The sequence below is a fragment of the Besnoitia besnoiti genome, chromosome II (genome assembly GCF_002563875.1).
Source record: "Besnoitia besnoiti strain Bb-Ger1 chromosome II, whole genome shotgun sequence".
NCBI classification, from domain to species: Eukaryota; Apicomplexa; class Conoidasida; order Eucoccidiorida; family Sarcocystidae; genus Besnoitia; species Besnoitia besnoiti.
The window spans coordinates 4,679,258-4,698,283 of NC_042357.1; the positions used below are offsets into that span (position 1 = coordinate 4,679,258).

Genomic DNA, 19,026 nt, shown 5'->3' on the forward strand with positions numbered 1-19,026 from the left:
CAGGTTGGGAGGGACGTAGAGGCTGCATACCCTGCAAGAACCCTGCTTGGGAAGTTCGCCAGCTGGTAGCGTTCAACAAGAATGCACTCACTAGAGGACGTCCAAGGTCAAGCCTCGCTTCACAGCCGGAGCAGGTTCGCTCGCCGACTCACGCGGCGCCGACCGCAAAGTAAAACGTCATCTGCGCGTACCGGTCGCCAAGAGTGGTTTCGCCGTGGAGAGGTCGCAAAATCGGGTTTTAGCTAGGTGTCTGCAGCCGAGGATCGACGCCTGAAAGGGCGAGCGCCGACCGTTCTGCGGTCGCTGCCTACAACAGCTCGCCTCGTGGGTTTTCCTCTTCTCTTTCATCCTGCGGCGAAACAGATCCTTGACAGGCCGGGCACGGGCATGCCCCAGGCAGGTCCGCGCATGTGCCGCGTGTGCACGATTTGCATGCGCGCCTTGACGATAAACAGATGTGAATTTTTGAGACCTAAACTCAGTTTGAAAGAGACAGAACTCCCCTGCGAACCACGTCCAGCTCCATGCCCTGCAGAAAAACGACAGCAGGAAGCGCGTGTCTATTGTCAGGCGGTTCATCTCCATACGTTCTGGGCTGGCTGCTTCGCGGCCGAAGACATGCACGCACATTTTTCTCTCGTTGGAAACTCTTTGCTCTCTGTGCGATGAAGGAGATCTTCCCTTTTTCGTCTTTCATGGTGTTTCCTCGTCTTCCTTGCTCTCGGTGTCGCAGGTGTCTGCCCTAGGGCTGCTTCGTGGCCTTCAGCGTTAGCGTTTAGGCTTTGTCTCCAGGAGCGGCTTCGGGTGCGGCGCCGGCCTCTGCGGAGTCATCTGCCGGATCTCTGCTCTGTTGTTTCTCAGTCGAGCGTACGTGGCTTCCTTCCTCTTTTATCTGCTTTCCGTCTGCTGTCACACCCTTTTCTCTCTCTCAAATATCAGCCCTTCAGACGCAGACTCACTGAATGGAGAGTCAGGACGCCTCTCAGGACCGTGGGGCCTCGGAGCGTGGAGGCCGCGGCGACCGCGGCGCGCTGCCTCCGCGTGAGGCGTGTCTGGCTTTCGTCCAGCATCTCCTTTTCTTCAGAGTGAGCGATCGCGGACAACCGCGTCGAGAGGGAGAGAGAGTGAACGCCGGTGGTGCGCCGCAAACTGAAGGGCGCGCGGCGAGGCCCTCCCCCCCCCCCCCCTGCGGAGAAGAGGTGACCGCGTCGGGCAGGAGAAATGAAAAAAGGGTTCTCTTGCCTCGCAGCGGCGTGCCCGGGAGGTCTCCCGGCGGTGAGGGGAGAAGACATGGAGGGGGAGGAGTCCGTTCCATAAGGAGACCACCCTGCGGCCGCGCCTGCGTGTCTGCTGTCTATTGCTGTCTCGCAGGTGATGAGGTGGCATGACGCCGAGGCGCTCCAGAGGCAGCTTCACGTGGCGTTCGCCTTGGGCGAGCCTCAGCCGCTGAACGAGTTTGTCGCCGACGTTGCGGAGGTGCTGCATCCCACTGGACTGCGGATTCGCGTAAGCGAACCAAGCGACGAGGGGAGCAGAAAGCGGCGCCGAACTCGCGCAGAAAATGCAGCGCGAACACGGAAGAAGGAGACCTGTCAGGCACAGAGTGACCCAAACAGTCGCAAGGCAGCAGGGGCACGGCCAGGCAGAACAAGGCGCCTGGCAGATCTTGGTTTCATTTTGTCACTTTTAAGTGCGTTTCACGCGCGGGGTGCTTTTCTCAGAAAATCTTCTGCGACGGCAGCGACGCAGACAACGCGTATGTGGTTCTCCGCAGCGAGGCTGAAGAGGAGCTCCCCGAGAACGTCTCGCTCTTGCGCGTCTTCACTCGTCTCTCGAGGCGATTCTCGCCTGCACATGTGCAGGTTTTCGAAGGTGCGACTCGACTTCGATGACCCCAGACAGGCCCGCGTCATCTTTGTTGAGCACCCGTTTTCTCTAACTCTGAAAAAGGAGTCTGGGAAACTTAGAGCCAAAGAGAGGAAGATCCGAGAGCGAGAAAAGAGCCTTCCTCGCGCGTTAGCCGCTTCACGCCTCCAAAAGGCTGAACGATCTCTCCTTGAGTTAGCAACCGACGAGAAAGAAGAAGGAGGCATGTCCAAAAGTCTCTATCAACTTTCTCTCTCCCATGTTGCGTAGACCAGGACGAGGCGCGCGACTTGAAGTGCTTGCCCGAATGCGAATAAGCGTGTGGATCTACGCGATGTTGCTCGTTTTTGTCGTGTGAAGCGGCATCGTTGTGGTCTTCGGCGCGGCGATGTGCCTTTTCGTTCTCTCGCACGCCTGGCGCATCGCGCGACCTTGCTTCGCGGTCGCGTCGCGGGCCTCTGCAGCGCCGGTTCGCCGTCTAGAGCTGACATTTGCGCGTTGAAAATCAATTCGAACTTGGGAACGAAGGCATCTCCTGTGCTGCTCGGTGCGCATCTTGCTCTGCTTGCAGCGGTGGCTACGCATCTCCTGCGGACGCGTAAGCAGGGCAAGAGATAGGCAGCGACCGTCCTCGTTGAAAAATGTCATCTAAAGAGGCGCATGCGGTCGCTGAAGACAGCCGAAAGACCTTCGCTGCCACACAGATCAGGGGCTGTCCTGCGCATCGGCCTCATGATGCTCTCTGTGTGCTGCCGCGTCTCCGTGTGCGCGCGTCGAGCCGAAAGCGGCGTGTATTTTCCTTTGAGTTCGCTTTTTGAAATAAGGACAGTCTGAGGTGGTGCGGCACGTTCGCCTGGACAAATTGGGCGCACTCGCCGTTGTGTCTTTTCTTCAGGACGGCCGATGTCGCTTCTTAAGTGGACGCGAGTTTGCCAGACGAAGAACGCAAGTCCTGCGCCTGTGCGTAAGTGGACAGTCCCACAGCGTGCATTCCGTGTGCAGGACCGAGGCTGCTTTTTCACCTCTCGTGTGTTTGCATTATTTTTTCCGCCTATGGCGAGGATGGAGATTCTCTTTTCGACTATGTGAGCTGCGATTCTGGCGTGTCTTCTCAAGCTCAGTTTGTCTTATCATTATAGGACGCCTGCGGCGCTGCGCGAGAGAGGGGCTGCGTCTGGCTTCGCTAAGGAACTATGGATACGGGAAGGTTCGCGATTCAGCGGTTTTGTTTGTGTTTTTTGTTTCTGTTTTCCAGTGCGCACTCTTCTCGACCTTCAGTTGCTGCAGATCGAGACCGACGCCGCGCAGGTGGAGCTCTCCCAGCCCCGTCTGGTTCTAGGCCCATGGTGTTATGCGGTGAGAAGCCAACACCGCACACCGCGTTTCTGTCCGCAGACTAAAAATGATGAAAACGAGAGAGAATCATTGACGCCCACGCGTTTCCGTAGCCTCTAGGCCCCCTTTCGGCGCCTTCGAGAATCGTAGGATACATGCGCATGCAGGCGTAACGATTTAGATGGGTAGATAATAATCGCCTATGTGCCACGCAGGCGTTTGCGTGTCCGTGCTGAGGCACGTTGTACTAGAATGCTTGGGGCGAGGCAACGAGGGAGATGAGTTTGAATTGCATGCTACCATGCTATCCCCACATCGTGAGGCGTCAACATCTCTGTATCTTTGCGGTTCGTTTCTTTCCTTCCACAGGGATAGACTTGAAACACAGACGTGCCAGCTGTTTTTTATTTTCTCCCTTCCCAGGACAAGCTTCGTTCCCTTGAAGCATTCATCTCCGAAGACGAATGGGGCGACCTCGCCTGCACCCGCTGTCGCCTGCCGGCCGTTTTCAACGTGAGCCTTCGCGAACGAAAGCTCCGCTTCTTCTAAACTCCGTCGGAGCCACACAGTAACGCGGGCCTGACTATTCGAATCCGCATCTTCTGCGTCCTCAGACAACATTGCAAGTCTTACCGAAGTCATACATACATATACATATTTATGCACGTATATATGTGAAGACATGCAGGGGGCTTCGCCAGTGAATACACACGCGCCTGTTGCTGGATAGGTCTCCTGTGACAGACACAGACTGTGCGCAGAGATCTCTGTACACAGCGACCGCAGTGCGATCACGAGACCCTGGCTCTGTTCACGCCCTTGGATGCGTCTTTTTTCGCCCTGGTTCGCACTGCGGACGTGCGTCGGTGACTCAGTTGCCTGTGGTTCTGCGTAGTTTCGCGTCGCAGTTTTTTCGTTTTCCGCGGTCTTCTGCGACACGGTTGCATTTGCGTCTCCAGGCCTTTCGCTGCGGGGCGTCGACCTGCAAGGCGCAGTTCCACAAAGAGTGTCTCTTGCGTCGCCCGCCGCAGCCCTCGCCCTTGCGTGAAGAGGCTCGCGAGACCGGCGGGGCGCTCGCCAAGACAGAGACGCCAGGCGACGGCGACAGTGACGCGGCGGAGGCGGAATCATGTGCAGAGAGACGGGCAGGTTGCTCCTCCCGCAGGAAAGGTGGAGAGGACTCGAGCGCGACCGCAGAGGCGCTTCCAGACGTCTGTCCGACGTGCAAGGGGCCGTGGCGCCATGTGCGCGTCGTCGGGGAGACAGGCGAGGGGACTGACCCGCGGCCGAACGAAGCGGAGGGCGCCGAGGGCGAGTACCGAGAAGTGGACGGCTCAAAAGGAGATGGTGGAGGCGGGGGAAGCGGCGGAGGGGCGGGCTCAGCGAAAAGTGAGGAAAGGCCAACAAGAGGCAGGAGAGGCGCACGGGAAGACGAAGACGAGGAGTTTTAAGAAGGTAAATGACGTCACTTTAGGAAGGCAGAAGACGGAAAGGAGCGCCGAAGACGACGAGCGTGAGGAGCGGAAAGAAAGAAAAGAAAGAAGGTGGAAACTCGTGCGTTTCGTTGCCTCCTTCAGCTTTAGCCTGTCTTTCTCGTGTTTGCGTCGTAATGTGTTTGTCCGGGCCGCTTCACGCGAAGCGCGCGGCGTGTGTTTGCGGCTCTGGGCTCTCCTCCTTTCCAAGGAACCTTGGGAAAAGATCGTACAAGAGGGACATACATACGTATCCTCTTGTCAAAATGCAGTTCTAGCAATATCTGCATGAATATCTTCTCCTAGTTTTCCCACTGTGAACTCACTTTCACTTCGTTGTTGCCCGGTTTCTTCTCGCGGGGTTGCCTCCCTGCTGTTGTTTCTGGGAGCCTTCCTATGAGGCCCCCCTTTTCACGCTTTCTGTTGTCTTTTCAAGTTTGCTCCTCCGTAACTGAACACCTTTCAAAGACTCTTTGTCTGTGCTCGGGTTGTTCAATCTCGTGAGAGCGGACGCTGGCGTTTTAACAGTCCATAGTGCAGCCCCGGGCTCTGCTTTTCGGCGATTGACGTACCAGCAAGCTGTAAAAAAGAGTATATCTAGAGATGAAGCTGTGTCTGCTGGTGTGAACGCCGCGGAAAAGAGTTGAAGACGAAAGTAGCAAGCTGGCATGCGCGCGGCTTGGGGCTTTGGCGGCGCGCAGCAGACCCACTCTGCTTGCGTGAAGTGCTGACTAGCTCGCAGAAGAGATCTAGGCTTCTTGTGACTCACAGCGGGGTATAGGGATCGCCGAAGAACTTCGCAGCAGGTCACTGCGAAGCAAGCAGCGGCTCACTTCTACCCGGAGTCCTCATCCACAAAGCCCCGCGTCTATGCTCAGATGCGTTTCGGCGGCACGGCGTAGCAGTTAGAGTGACGCCTTCTTCGCATTTTGCCCGGCGCCTCCTTGAACGAGTCGCATTTTTGTAGAATCTCCGTTCACTAGCTCTCAAAGATCTGCCTCTGGGGACTCGGGATCGTGGGAATCGCCAAGTGGCTGGCGTCGCCAGTCAGCGGCCGCACGCGCAGCAACACGTCTTCCGAGGGTGCATGCAGACGCCTCGGCGAACTTCCCTGCTTCACCAGGAGAAGCACACGCCGCTCGGGGTATGCGTGGAATGGACGCGTTCCTGCTCTTCGCCTCTCGCAGTTACCGGCTCTGTGCGTGGAGACAGGCGCGCAAGGGGCGGCGGATGGTAGCCCGGCTCAGCCTGGGATCTCTATTTGCCATATTGAGACCGTGTCCTCTTTTCTCAGCTAGGCGTGCAGCTTGGACTGTCGTGCCTTTCTTCTGCGGGTGCGCTGGCTGGATGCAGCGGTGCGTCTGAGCTCAGGAATGTAACTAAACGGGGCTTCCACCTGCGCAGACCCTCCGCGGCGTCCCGCGTTTCTACCCCGCCTCCAGTGTGATCACGCACACATTCTGCTTCTGTGCAGCGTTTTCAGAAGGAGAAGGAAACGAAGAAGGCAACGCACATGCCTTAGTGGAAAGACAGTCAAAGACCGCCACCCAGAGTCGCTCACGTCACAAAGGCCTGCGTTCAGCGGCAGCTGTGAGCGCACGCGCAGGGACACAACACGTTGGGCTGCCGCCTCTCGACTCGCCTGCTGTGAACTGCGCGTTCGAAGAGAGATATTCTTCGGGATTGCAGCGCGGCGTCTAGAAGGCCCTCCCCGGGTCCAAAAGCATGCACAGCTCGGCGGAGAGGAAAGGAAAAAGCACGAGAAGAACGGACGCAGTGTGCGAGATCTTGATCGCGCGAAAAAGCCGCTCACGCGGCGACTACTGTGTGCGGCCGTCGACTGGCTCGCCCCTCTGGCGCCGCGCGCTCGGCATCTGTGTATCTTTGCGAACCGTTTGTGGTCTTCTGCCCCGAGGTCTTTCTTTCTCGCGTTTACTCGTGCGGCAGGAACCTCGAGACGCGTGTTTTCCACGAAAGAAGGCGAACGTCGCACCTCTCTACGAAAGGCCGCAGCCGCTTCTGCGCAACGTGCGGCGAGCGTTATTAGCGTGTATTCTTCTTGCGTTTTCATTTTTTCTTTCGCGGTGTCTCGTTCGACAGTTCGCTTTGATGTGTGCGTACTTGGTTTTCTTCGCGGTTTCCCAGCTTCTGACTCCGTTCGCAGCGGCTGCGTGCCTCTACCCAGCACGCTCCCCTTGGCACAGCTGCCCGCCCTCTTCCCTCTACCCTCTCTCCCCTCTCTCTCCTCTCTCTCCTCTCTCTCCTCTTTCTCGCTGCAGCACTCGCTCTTGCTCCCTCTCTGCAGGGCTGCGGCCGTCGCGCGCAGGCAGTTTAGAACCTGCAGACTTTCGAAACTCTGTTCGAATCGTGTGTCGTGGAGACTCTGGCGACTGTCCCGCCCGAGCCTCGCGTGCTACTTTCCTTTTCTCAAATAAAGCCTTCACCGCTTCGGCGCCGCGCATGCTGCGGACGACCCTGTCTCCCTGTCTTTGTCGCCGCGCGAATCGGATCGCAGATCCGGCGTTCCCCCGCGATAAGTTTCCACTTTTTTCTCCCCGTTTTTCTTCTGCTTATCGCGATTCGCGAGCTTTCGCGTCGCCCTCGCTCTCGCCTTCCTCCGCTTCGCCGCCGCCGTCGCGCCTGCGACGCACGTCGCCCGCCGTCTCTGGGGCTGCTGAATCATCTCTGCGTCGAGACTCGCATTCGCTCTTTTGCGGGAAAACTCTGTTTCTCTCCAGTTCACTCGCAGAAAAGCTTGGCAAAATGTTCACCGACGAGGAAAAGAAAGCCCGCCTGCAGGAAATCTCTGAAAAGGGACAGAAGGACGGCTGGAAGGGCGAAGCTGTTCGAAATGCCTACCTCGAATACTTCCACACCCAAGGCCATCTCATCTACCCTTCTTCCCCTGTCATTCCTCATGGAGATAATACGCTCCTCTTCATCAACGCCGGTACGACCTCATCCAGCCGAACTCCGAGGGCGGAACTGGAAACGACACGCTGGTCACCCCCTCAACACTCGGCGCTACCCCTCCCTCCTGTATCCTAATTATCTAAATACGTATATGTACATATATACATACATATACCTATACATGCATATATTTGATATGTCGGCGGGTCTGTGTGTGCGTATGGGAGGTGCCTTCCTTGATGTATATACACTGACCCACATACGCATTCGTATGCATATGCATGTACCTAAAATTCGTGCCGACCCTTTCTCCATCTTTCTTTTCTCCACATACCGCTACTATTCACGCGTTCTTGTGTTTTTTGGCGCACATGGTACACTTTGCCTTTTCTGTGTCGCAGCATCCTCTCCCTTGTGGCATCTGTGGCTGCTCTTTTTTGTTGTTTTCCGTCGCGCCGCAGGGATGAATCAGTTCAAGCCGATCTTCCTTGGCCAAGTAGATCGCAACTCCCCGCTCAGTGAGTCTCTCATACCTGTCTTCGCAGGCAGCTGTTGAGCCTGCGACGCGTGTCTTTGCCTAGAGACCCGCCAGCTTGCGTCCTCTCTCGAGTCCGGCGACAGTGCCGGGAGTGCAGGTGTTTTTGCGCGTTTCCGAGCGGCCCGCGTGGATCACGCTCAGACCGGACAGTCATGCATTTATGCATGGATATATATATGGCTCTTTCTATATAAATAGTGGCTCTCTCTCTTCCTCTCTCTCTTCCTCTCTCTCTATCTCTCTCTGTATATACATATCTCCCTCAACGCGTGTGTCTGTATATGGTATGTGCCGCTGCGAGACTTTGTGGGCATGCGGCAGGGACGCAGTCTGCGTGTCGGTCGCGGTATGCTCCTTCTCTGCGTGCGTTTCGCCGGGGCTTGGCGTACATCACTGGGTCGATTTTGACGCTGAGATGCGAGAGTTGAGGCCGCAGTGTAAATCGGCATCCGAGTTTCCCCACACTGAACTCTGGCTTCAGGCAAACTGCGCCGCGTGGTAGATACGCAGAAGTGCATCCGCGCCGGCGGCAAGCACAACGACCTGGAAGACGTCGGCAAGGATGTGTATCATCATACTTTCTTTGAGATGCTCGGGAACTGGTCCTTTGGGGACTACTTCAAGCGCGAAGCTATCGCCTGGGCTTGGCAGCTGCTCACTGAGGTCTACAAGATCCCCAAGGACAGGTACGAGCCCTGCTCCCTGTTGCCTGCAAAAGTGTACTGTTCATACGTATTTTTATATGAGGGATGCTTGTATCGATGAGCGGCGCACTTTTTGAGCGCGAAGGTGGCCTGCCTTCCGAACACAGCCGCGGCGGCTCCCGCAGGTGTTCCACAGTGTTTCAAACGCATTTTGCCGCAGAAGGACTGCTGGCGCCCCTGCGGAATACGCTCAGTGGCGTGCATATTGCGTCCGTCTCTCCATCCTCACACGAACGTATATATATATATATGTTTATCTTCTGTGTTTATATGTGTGCGTATATTTGTGGATGAGTGTAGAAGGACTGTGACTTGTCATTGCGCGAGAGGAACCCACAGGAGGCGTCGCGCTGTCGCGTTTTTCAGGCTGTATGCGTCCTACTTCGGCGGCGACCCGCGCCTGCCGTCGTGCCCGTGCGACAACGAAGCCCGCGACATGTGGCTGCAGTATCTCCCCGCGGAGCGCGTCTTGCCCTTCGGCGCCAAGGAGAACTTCTGGGAGATGGCAGACACTGGACCCTGCGGACCGTGCTCGGAGATCCACTACGACCGCATCGGTGAGCGCGAAGCGCCGCGCGGCGTCTGCGGGCGCTTCTCCAGAGAAGAACGCAGGCGAAGCCCGACGTGCAGGAGATCTACTGGCGCTTGGCGCGTGTGATGAGTCTGCAGGATAAATCTGTGCACTGTGGTGTATGCATCTATACACGACGGGGGAGCCAGGTGTCCGCTCGTAGGCCTGCGATGATTCCAGCGTTGGGCGAAAGTGTCTGCCAGTCGTTGGACTGATGGGGTCCTGTGTGCATGTTGCATGGTGCGACACGTGCGCTCCATCGACGCGCCACAGCTCGCTGCGCTCTCTTTTTGTTCTTCCGCATTGGTCGCGTGCGTGTATGCGTGCGTATTTTGATATCTTGTGAGTGCGGGGTTCCGCTTTTCAGGCGGACGCGACGCCGCGAGCTTGGTGAACGCAGATGATCCGTCGGTCTTGGAAATCTGGAACCTCGTGTTCATGCAGTACAACCGCGAGGCGAACGGCAGCTTGACGCCGCTACCCGCCCCCTGCGTCGATACAGGTGAGAGCGCGTCGCCTGGAGGCGTGAGAGACTCCACGGACTCGAAATGCCGCTTCCTGCGTGTGTGAGCCAGGACTCTACGGGTGGGGCGAGGGCTTGCTTCCGTGCATCTGCCTGCGTATCAACAGTCCATATTTACATATTCGCATGCGCATGCATGCGCGTTTTAGTAGGGAGGCAGACTACCCCTACCCCTACGCTGTGCCACTGCAGACGTGCGTGTCCGTGAGTCAGCGGAGGCCTGTGTGTTGGCTGTGTGGCGGGCGCCCCGCCCCGCTGCTGAGGAATCTCGAGTGGAGGTGGATCCCGGCAGATTCCTTTTTTCGCGTTTGACGGTAGGAATGTTCCTCGGCTTTTTTCAATCCCACAAGTTTCTGGTCGTTTTCCTTTTGTGACAGGAATGGGTCTGGAGCGCGTCGTCTCTGTCCTCCAGGACAAGCAGTCGAACTACGACACCGATCTGTTCACTGCTCTTTTCGACAAAATTCTCGAACTGACCCCCGGCCTGCGCCCCTACGAAGGCAAAGTAAGAAGCAGAGCGGAGATCTAGAATCCGGTCTCACAGTGCTTCCCTTCAGGGGCGAGCTTCTTTTTGGCATAAACGTGGCTGCAGCACGCCTGCCGTTGACGTCACAGTGCTTTTTCGCTCCGCATCGTCTGAGTTGGTCTCGTCGTGCGCATCTTTGGACGCCACGCAAATGAGCAGAGCCCCTGTTTTACGCGCGCCTCTTTAGCTTGTCCACTATCGTGGGGACAGATGAGTGTCTGGGGTGCTACAGTTATTACTAATTTCCTTTCTCCAACACCATCTTTAGGACCTTGGTTACTCGGTAGATACTGTGTATCTGATATCCGCGATCCAGAACTGTATAACTGAACTCGAATAAACAAAGACATTGCAGTAGAAACGCACATTGCTTTTCGTTCGGAGGTATGTACAGGCGCAGGCTGCGCCGTGTGCATGCCCGCTTGGCGTTGCTCCTACGCTCTAACCAGAGCTTCACCGCGTATTCACGAATGAAGTTTTTTTGGCGAGGCTTTTCTGCAGATTGGCGACGCGGACGCAGATCACGTCGACATGGCGTACCGCGTCCTAGCGGACCACGCGCGCTGCCTGACTGCCGCCATCGCGGACGGCGCGGAGCCCTCGAACGAAGGCCGCGGCTACGTGCTCAGGCGCATTCTGCGCCGCGCAGTGCGCTACGCGCGTCAAACTCTCGGCATGAAGGGTGAGGCGACACGATTCATGTGGCGTTTCGGAGCTGAGGAGTTTGCGGGGCGGAGTCGTCTCCAGGGGGTGGTGTGGCTGGCATGCGCTTGGAGGCTGTGTGGGCAAGGATGTTGCTTGCAGTAGGCCAGGTGCTCCAGCCAAAAGGGAGAAGGACGACATACAGAATTGAGGATGCAGGTGCGCTTATCTCTTCATGCTTGCGTCCGCAAACGTCCGTCTGAATCCATCCATCTCTATAGATCAGTCTATAAATGTATGCGTATGCTTGCGCGCGCACGTGGGAGGCTGCTTGACCGGTGCATGCTCGCGTGTGTGAGGTGCCCTCACGTTGCTTCATTTTTTAACTTTTTCAGATGGATGTTTCGCCCAGCTCGTCCCTGTTGTTGTGTCCCTGCTCGGCGACACCTTCCCGGAGATGAAGAAGCACGAAGAGAAAGTCATGCGCATCATCAACAAGGAGGAGCAGCAGTTCGCTCGCACTCTCGACAAGGTAGAAACCGTTCGGCTGCTGTCGAAAAAAACGATTGATCGGTAGCTCATTTTTTGCCAAACAAGCGTTTGGCACTGCGCGGCGATGAGAGCGAGGAGGGAGCATAGTCGCGCCTTCCGTTGATGGCCTTCGACTCATTGCGTGCTCGGGCTTCGCTGGAGACTAGGTAGCGGCGTCTCGATGCGACTCAGATGTCTGTGGCAGCCGTTGCCTTACAAGCAGCAACTTACATTTATGTACTCTTCTGACTGCGTTGCATGCGACGGGACGGAATTTTCCGTTTGTGCGTGTGTGCGGCACGGTTCGAAGGGTGTGGAGAGGTTCAAGAAGGTCGCGATCTCCCTCAAGGCCAAGGGCAAGACTGTGTTCTCAGGCAGCGAAGCGTTCACGCTTTACAGCACCTATGGCTTTCCTCTCGATCTCACGCAGCTTATGGCTGAGGAGGTCGGTCTGAAGGTGGACGCCGAGGAATTCGAGCGCAAGTAAGATGCAAACACATACAAATAGTTACACATGTTTGTGGGGGTGTGTCTATGCAAGATATGCGGGTTCATGTCCGCGTCGAGCGTGCTGCGAGTCGCGTCTCGCGCGCTTTCAGCCCAACAGCTGCACGCGTCTTGTGCGAGGAAGGGATTGTCTTGCAGGAAAAAATCCGAGGCCACGCCGGAGCTCCGACACGCATCCGTGTTTCGCTTTTACGTCCAGGTTTGAGGCGCATCGTGTGGCTTCTGAAAACACCTCGTTCAAGCAGGGCGGTGCGGGGGCTGTCTACGCGCTGCCGCCCGACCAGCACCATCACCTTGCCAAGGGTCGCGCAATAGCGCCGACTGACGACAAGGCAAAGTACCAATGGAACGTCAAAGACCAGTCCGTTCTCGCGACGGTAGGGAAACGAAACTCTGAATCTCGCGCGTGAGGGGGTCAGCACGTTGTGTGCGGGGGAGCGTCTGGCTGTCAGGCTTGCTCGGATCCGTAGACACAGAGGAAGGCCGCGCGAACGCCGTTGCTCAATCGTGTGTGTGCATGCCGTTGCTGCAGCAAGACGAGATTGAGGCAGCCCCTATCAAGGCGAAAGTCGCGGCGATCTGGAACGGCAAGAGCTTCGTGGTGAGTTCTTTTTCAAGGCTTTTGTCTGCCGAGAACGCAGCAAGTTCGAGGGCTTCAAGAAACACCCAGCGCCTCAGCAGACCAAGCTGTTTTTCAGTGGCCGCGGTGGGCCCCTTTGGCTGAGACGCGTTTCCAAGATTTTCCTTTGCTGTGTCCTCACGCCGAGTTGTTATTTCTGTGTGCGTCTGCCAGCCAGAGGTCGCGGCCGCGGCCGCGGCGACTACGAGCAACGAGAACTTTGTCGCGGTGATTCTCGATAAGACCTGCTTCTACGCGGAGCAGGGTGGGCAGATTGGAGATGTCGGGCGCCTCGTTGATGCGGACACACAGGCGCAGTTCGAAGTCGTGGATTCGCAGAAGAGCGGAGACTACGTCCTGCACATCGGCACAGTCTCCAAGGGAGTCCTGAAGGTGAGGAGAGAGAATAGAGACGGCAACGGAGAGAGGGCTGGAGAGCGCGCGGCATGTTTAGCGTTTAGTCGACCCGAGAGGCGCAGACGCCGCGTGCAGCTTGCCTAGGTCCGTATCTCGCCTCAGCGCATGCTTCTGCCTCTACGGATGAAATTCCGTTCAGGAGGGCGTTGAGCTGGTCCCGCTGGTGGACTACCTCCGCCGCTTCAAGCTCGCGCAGCACCACACTGGAACGCATCTTCTCAACTTTGCGCTTCGCGAAGTCCTCTGCAAAGCCGGCGCGAACTCGGCGAAGCGCGAGGCCGCGACGAACGGCGCTTGCGCCAACGGATGCGAGGGCGCCGATGACATTCAGCAGAAAGGCTCGCTTGTTGAGGAGAAGCGACTGCGCTTTGACTACGCGGGCGACAAGCCCATGGAGAACGACGACATCCTTGCGGTTGAGAACGTCGTGAAGGAATGCGTAAGACGCAACACACGCACTTTCCCTCGAGGAAAACATATTCATCCTGTCTCAATATATGTATATATAAAAGTTCGCATGCAGCAAGCCCGCTCCTGTGTGACCGAGTCCATGTGCTGGACAGCAAGTGGCATATACGCGGGCGTACATATACCTACACGCATATACACGTATATGTACGTATATATGTATGTCTATATATAGACCGGCGGCGCAGGAAGAGTGGTTTAGTTCAGAGGGGTTGCGCGTCCAGAGAGAGGGTATGTGTTATCCGCGTGTTTGGAGAAGCCTGCACGTTTCCGCCGTGATGCTTGTGATTTTTAGATCGCGAAGGCGCTCCCGGTGCACTACGAGGAAGTGGCGCTGGAGAAGGCCATGAAGATCCCCGGCCTGCGTGCGGTGTTTGGCGAGGTCTACCCCGATCCCGTGCGCGTTGTGTCGGTCGGCGCGGAAATCGCGACTCTCCTAGACCTCGCCCAGAGCGGCAAGACTGAATCGCCCTTTGCCAGCATCGAGCTCTGCGGTGGCACCCACCTGCACAACGCCGCTCAACTCGAGGTGAGAGGCTGGGCAGTGCCTCTTGAAAGTGTTGTTTTACTGCTGTGGGCACCGACGATTCGTGGGCCTCGATATCTGGCGCTGGGCGGCGTGAAAGTGACACTTCGAAGCCTCGGACGGCGAGGAGGCCCTCGAAAAGCAGTTCGCGGATCGGCGGGTTCCGGACCGAGGCTGGGGTGCTCAGCTAGCGTTCACGATTCAAGCGGACTCTGAGACTGTGTCGTGCGTCGGCTCAAAGTTTTCAGCGCCTGCGCTGACCGTTCAAGCGGAAGGCGCGTGAGAGACGCACGTAAACAGAGCGCGCCCTGATTTCTGCGGTCTTTCTGATTGCTTCGACATGGACAGGAAAGCCATCTGCGTGTGCAGACGGCTTTCTGGGGCGGAGGAGGTGATAGTTCGCTCACCTGCTGGCTTTGAGTATTGGCGGCTGTCTACCGCGTGGGTTCCCCTTTTCTATTCACGACCTCCCGCTGGCTGTTTTGCTGCTCTCGTTTCTGTTCTATATTTCCCCAGTTGGGCCTGGACGAGACAGAAAGCGTTGATCTGGGAGGCCACTGCGTCATCGTCTTGGCTCATTTGTTTTCCTTATCAGGAGTTCTGCATCCTCTCTGAGGAGTCCGTCGCAAAGGGCGTCCGCCGCGTGGTCGCCGTCGCTGGGGAGCCAGCGCTCGAGGCGCGGAAGGAACTCGAGGAGCTGCAGGTGAGGTAATCAGTAGAGAAGGGGGACAGACTCACAGGCAAACGGGAAAAGAGACACGCCAGGAGAGGACGAGGTGTGTGAAGGGAGGCTGCGGACCGGAATGCATGCATCGAGTCTGTAAAACAGCGCAGACGAGCCGTGCGGCTGAAGTGTTTCGCGTCACTTGGTGCTCAGGACTTCCTGTTCACCTCAAACTCGAAATTGTAAACATAGTCGTATTCAAAGAGTCCGTACGATCATGCGCACATGAACTCTGCATGCGTGTCTAAAGAGGGCGACAGAAAAAGAAGAGAGTACACAATCGCGCTTCTAAGCCCTGCATGCCGGCAGGGGCCGGAAAGCACCCACGGGGCGTGCGTCCTGAGTCGGAAACGTGCGCCGCGGGGAACCGGGAGATCAGCACATGTTGTGGATTTTTCGTTTCCCTTCTGCAGAAAGCGCTCAGCTCGCTGGCGACCGCGCCCAGAGAACTCGCGGTGCTGGAGAAGGAAGTGCTGCGGGCGCGCAGTCTCCTCGACAGCGCCGGGCCTCTGCCGCTCGTGGGCAAGCGCGCGCTGATCAAGCAGCTGGAGCAGACGCAGAAGTCGCTGGTAAGGGGGGCTGCGACAGCTGGCGGGTTGATATCTAGAAGGACGGAGGCGGGAGACAGAGAAACGAACCGCGCGTCGTTCAGCTTCTTTTTGATCCGCAACCCGTCAGAGGCTCTGCGGCTGTCTTCCTGAGGTGGTACAGGCTCGTTATGCGTGTTCCCTGTCGAATCGTCTTTTTCTGGTTTCCCCATGTGTTGCTGGGGTGCCCGTGCGAGCGTGGTATTTCTGATATGTGGCGACTGTGCACGTCCACGTTCTCTTCAGCTCGAGCTCCAGAAGGCCCGCAGCAAGGAGTTGTTGAAGATTGCGAAGAAGATGGGCGAAGAACTCGGCAAGGAGCACGCCGAGAAGCCTTTCGTCGTCCTCAACATCAGCGAGCTCCACGGTGACGGCAAGGCCCTGGACAACGCCGCGCAGGTGAGCAGCAGACGCAGCGGCAAAGGCGCCGAGTGTGCGCTCGAGGCAGGTTGAGATGCTGATCGTAGTGGTGATGCAGCCGTAGCCATCTTCCGGATTGCGAAGCACTATACTCTCGCATTCGGCTGCCTCTATCCTGTCACGCACGAGTTGTCTATCGCATGTTCAGTCGATAGTCCAAAGTCCCTTTTTACGGTTTGCCCTGGTTCTATTCTTGTGGTTTTCATATTGGAGCGTCGTCGTCCACGCGCCGCGTGTTTCTGTGTCTGTGCATGCTGTAAGAGCTTTCCGAAGTCTCTGAAGCTGAGTGTCTGTACGATGCGGGTCTGGCGGCGGGGCTCGCGGCGCCCTGGACTCCTTTTCCATCCCTCGGCGTGGCCTGCCTTCTCCACTCCGCGTCGCGCGTCCTGTGGAGTTTCCTTGTTTAACAGACGCTGCACCAGGCCGCGCCTGCGCTTCGCTTCCTCCTCGTGACCTCGAACCCAACGACTGGAACGGCCGCGATCGCGTTCGTGCCTGCGGCCGCCGGCGGCAAGCTGGAAGCCGCGCCATGGCTCAACGCCTGCGTGGGCAGCCTCGGAGGCAAGGGAGGCGGCAAGGGCGAGCGCGCGGTCGGCGCCGCCAAGGAGGGCGACGAAGAGAAAGTGAAGGCTGCTGTGGCTGCGGCGATGGCCTTCGCGGAGTCCAACCTTTGAGCGCGTGTGGAAGCGCCGGGGGAGGTCTCGAGGAGAGGCGGCTCGCCGTTTGAAGGAGTGGAGAAGGAGCGAGGCGCCGGTAGAGGCTTCGCAGGAGCGTGTGCGCGTGAAGGACAGGCAATTTGTTTTGAGACTGTTTTTGTCTAATTTCGCGTTCCAGGAACGGAGGCACCGCTCAGCAAATTTTTCAGAGCAACAGACGTCGCCCTTCCGGCGTGTTTGCCTTCATTTTTGCAGCACACGCACAGAGCGAACACAGAAAACGCAGTCAGGGGTGAAGGCGGCAGCTATTTCTTTGATTTCAGCGTGGAGCACTGTCATTTGCACTATCTGAGAGAAAATGCGGAGACAAGCATGCAGGCGAGCAGCACTTGGGTCCTCGACACTGCGACCTAGTCAGTCCGATCAGACGGCGCGTAGGACACTTTTCCTTGCGGCGACGGTTACGCATATTCGAGTTTCAGACTGGGAGCAGCGCCACTCTGCCGATGACTCTGACTGCTGTCGCTGATTCTTTTCGAGGTGGGGTCTCGGCTTGAATTCTCGTTTACGTATGATCCGCGGCAAGTTTGTGGTGTGCAGTTCGTTTCTGTATCAAAGCCCGCTCTCTCCTCACGTGCCTGATAGAGAGAAGCTGTTCAACACGCGCAACAGCAAAAAAATACACTAGTCACGAAACAGCGCCTGATTGCAGATGCTCTCCCGCAGAGGGTCATTGCTTCCAATGTATTGCGCTCCTCAGTTCTATATGCCGAAGCCCCCATTCTCCTCTCGGTGTTCAGGAAATACCGTGCTGCCTCGTCGTGTGAGAAGTGCGGGTAGGGGTCGGGTAAAGGCCGCTGCCTCGACGAAATCCAGGCTCCTGTGCGCAGTGCCGGCAAACAAGTGGAGGAAGTGGTGGCGTGGGTGCTGTTTCTAATAGACAGTGTGGCAGTGTGATTCAGTCGAATTCCTGTCGCTGTTGATATGCGGTGGATACGGAGCCGCACGAAGATACCAGAACGCCAGGAGCGTCACCGAGAGCGACCTCGGCGTCTTGCACGAGGCACGGGGATTGCAAAGCGATTCGCGTTACAATGAGATGAACCAGAAAAGTGTGCTGCAGCAAGCAGGCGAACGAGGACTGGTGGACTCATCGTGTCTCCCCTAGATACACGCTTGCCGGGGCGGCAAGGGTTCCTCGTGTAAACCGGCAGAGAGACACCGTGCTCCCAGCTTTGTGACTTCAGTAGACTTTTGCGGATGCTTTCCGGCGAAGACGATCCGACCAAGAGAGAAGGCCAGAGAGCAGGAGCTCATCTGATCTTTCTTCTTTTTTAGTGTGGTTATTGCGCGATAGCAAGTGCTGGTTTGTGTTGCATTGTACCCGTGCGCGGCAGTGCATCTGCGGACAGAAATGCACTCACGCGTGGCGCTGCCAGCACGTTTCATTTATGCCCGTTGAACAAGGCTTTTGATGCCTCGTTTCTGTGAACTCTGTTTTTCTTTCACAGGCGAGAATCGCGGAAACCGCAGTCTTCGGATTTACGCTTCAGGGCCTACGGCATCGTGCCTCGTCCCCACTCGAGGTATCACGGCCTCGCTTCCTCCTTTTCCGCATCTGCCTCCTGGTCTCTTGCCTGTGTTAGACAGGACCTCTCTTCCGCGATTTCTCATGCAGTGCCTCCTTCAGCAGGCCCTGGGACGGCGCATGGTGCCGTGCCTTTCCTCACATCCTCAGTGTTGGATCATTCGCACTGGGAAGCAACGAGTGAAATGGTGAAGTCCATCTTTCGTCTTCCTGTGCATCTTGCTTAGGCGTTCATGGGAGCCGTGAAATGCCCGCCGAGGATGTCTAGAGTGAGAAGGAGATCTGCCGTTTGCAGTTCAACTCTGCCAAGATTTCGTTTTCTTCGCCCCCCAGGGTTTGCCCTCTGCTTCGGCGTTGCTCCAAGAAGTCTCGCCGTCGGGATCTAAGACAGGCCACCTACCCGTGTCTCCCGCCGTGGGGACGTTGTCGATTTCAGTTTTTTTTTCCCTCTGCGCGAGTTTTGGGGCCGGTTTCTCTTGGTGTTATGCTATTGTGCACGAGGGACGCAAAGAGACATCTTCTTGCTGCACGAATTCGCCCGACGCCGATTTTGCGACGGGTCGAACAGCAAGGTCGGCCCTGGTGTATGTACAGTGCATGCCCGCGCCCGACTTGCGTGCTCCGTCTTTTTCGTGCTCTCTCTCTTTTCTCATTTCCTTGTTTTCGCAAGTTGTTCCGGGTGAAGAGCCACTGGTCATCCTGCGTGGACCAGAAAGGCAACTTTGGTGGCTCTTTTGATCTCCAAGCAATCCGGGAGAATCGCGGTCCTCCCTTCTCGCGCGGTGCTCTCCTCATCGCATACCTCCTCTTCGGTTGCTGCGGGCGTCAAAGGTGCTCTACCTTGGTTCGCTGGTTTCTCGCTCCAGTGTTGTTTTCAGTTTGTTTTCCACGCG

General features: G+C 57.1%; 2 protein-coding genes across 2 annotated transcripts; both read left to right on the forward strand.

Annotated features, from left to right (window-relative positions):
• Nucleotides 1-962: 962 nt before the first annotated feature.
• BESB_040110 (uncharacterized protein) lies at nt 963-4,652 on the forward strand (the record flags this gene model as incomplete). The annotated part of the gene is made up of 8 exons (XM_029362597.1): nt 963-1,085; nt 1,372-1,506; nt 1,722-1,872; nt 2,438-2,464; nt 2,762-2,830; nt 3,122-3,222; nt 3,625-3,714; nt 4,161-4,652. The coding sequence occupies 8 exons, from the start codon at nt 963-965 to the stop codon at nt 4,650-4,652; spliced, it is 1,188 nt and encodes a 395-aa protein (XP_029221562.1).
• A 2,784-nt stretch (nt 4,653-7,436) lies between these two features.
• Nucleotides 7,437-16,563, forward strand: BESB_040120 (cytosolic tRNA-Ala synthetase; the record flags this gene model as incomplete). Its single annotated transcript, XM_029362598.1, has 18 exons — nt 7,437-7,623; nt 8,048-8,104; nt 8,606-8,810; nt 9,195-9,385; nt 9,767-9,901; nt 10,300-10,427; nt 10,950-11,130; nt 11,486-11,622; nt 11,932-12,104; nt 12,328-12,505; nt 12,661-12,729; nt 12,922-13,140; nt 13,304-13,603; nt 13,928-14,161; nt 14,754-14,861; nt 15,296-15,451; nt 15,716-15,868; nt 16,300-16,563. 18 exons carry the CDS (start codon nt 7,437-7,439, stop codon nt 16,561-16,563), a joined length of 3,075 nt encoding a protein of 1,024 aa, XP_029221563.1.
• Nucleotides 16,564-19,026: the final 2,463 nt, after the last annotated feature.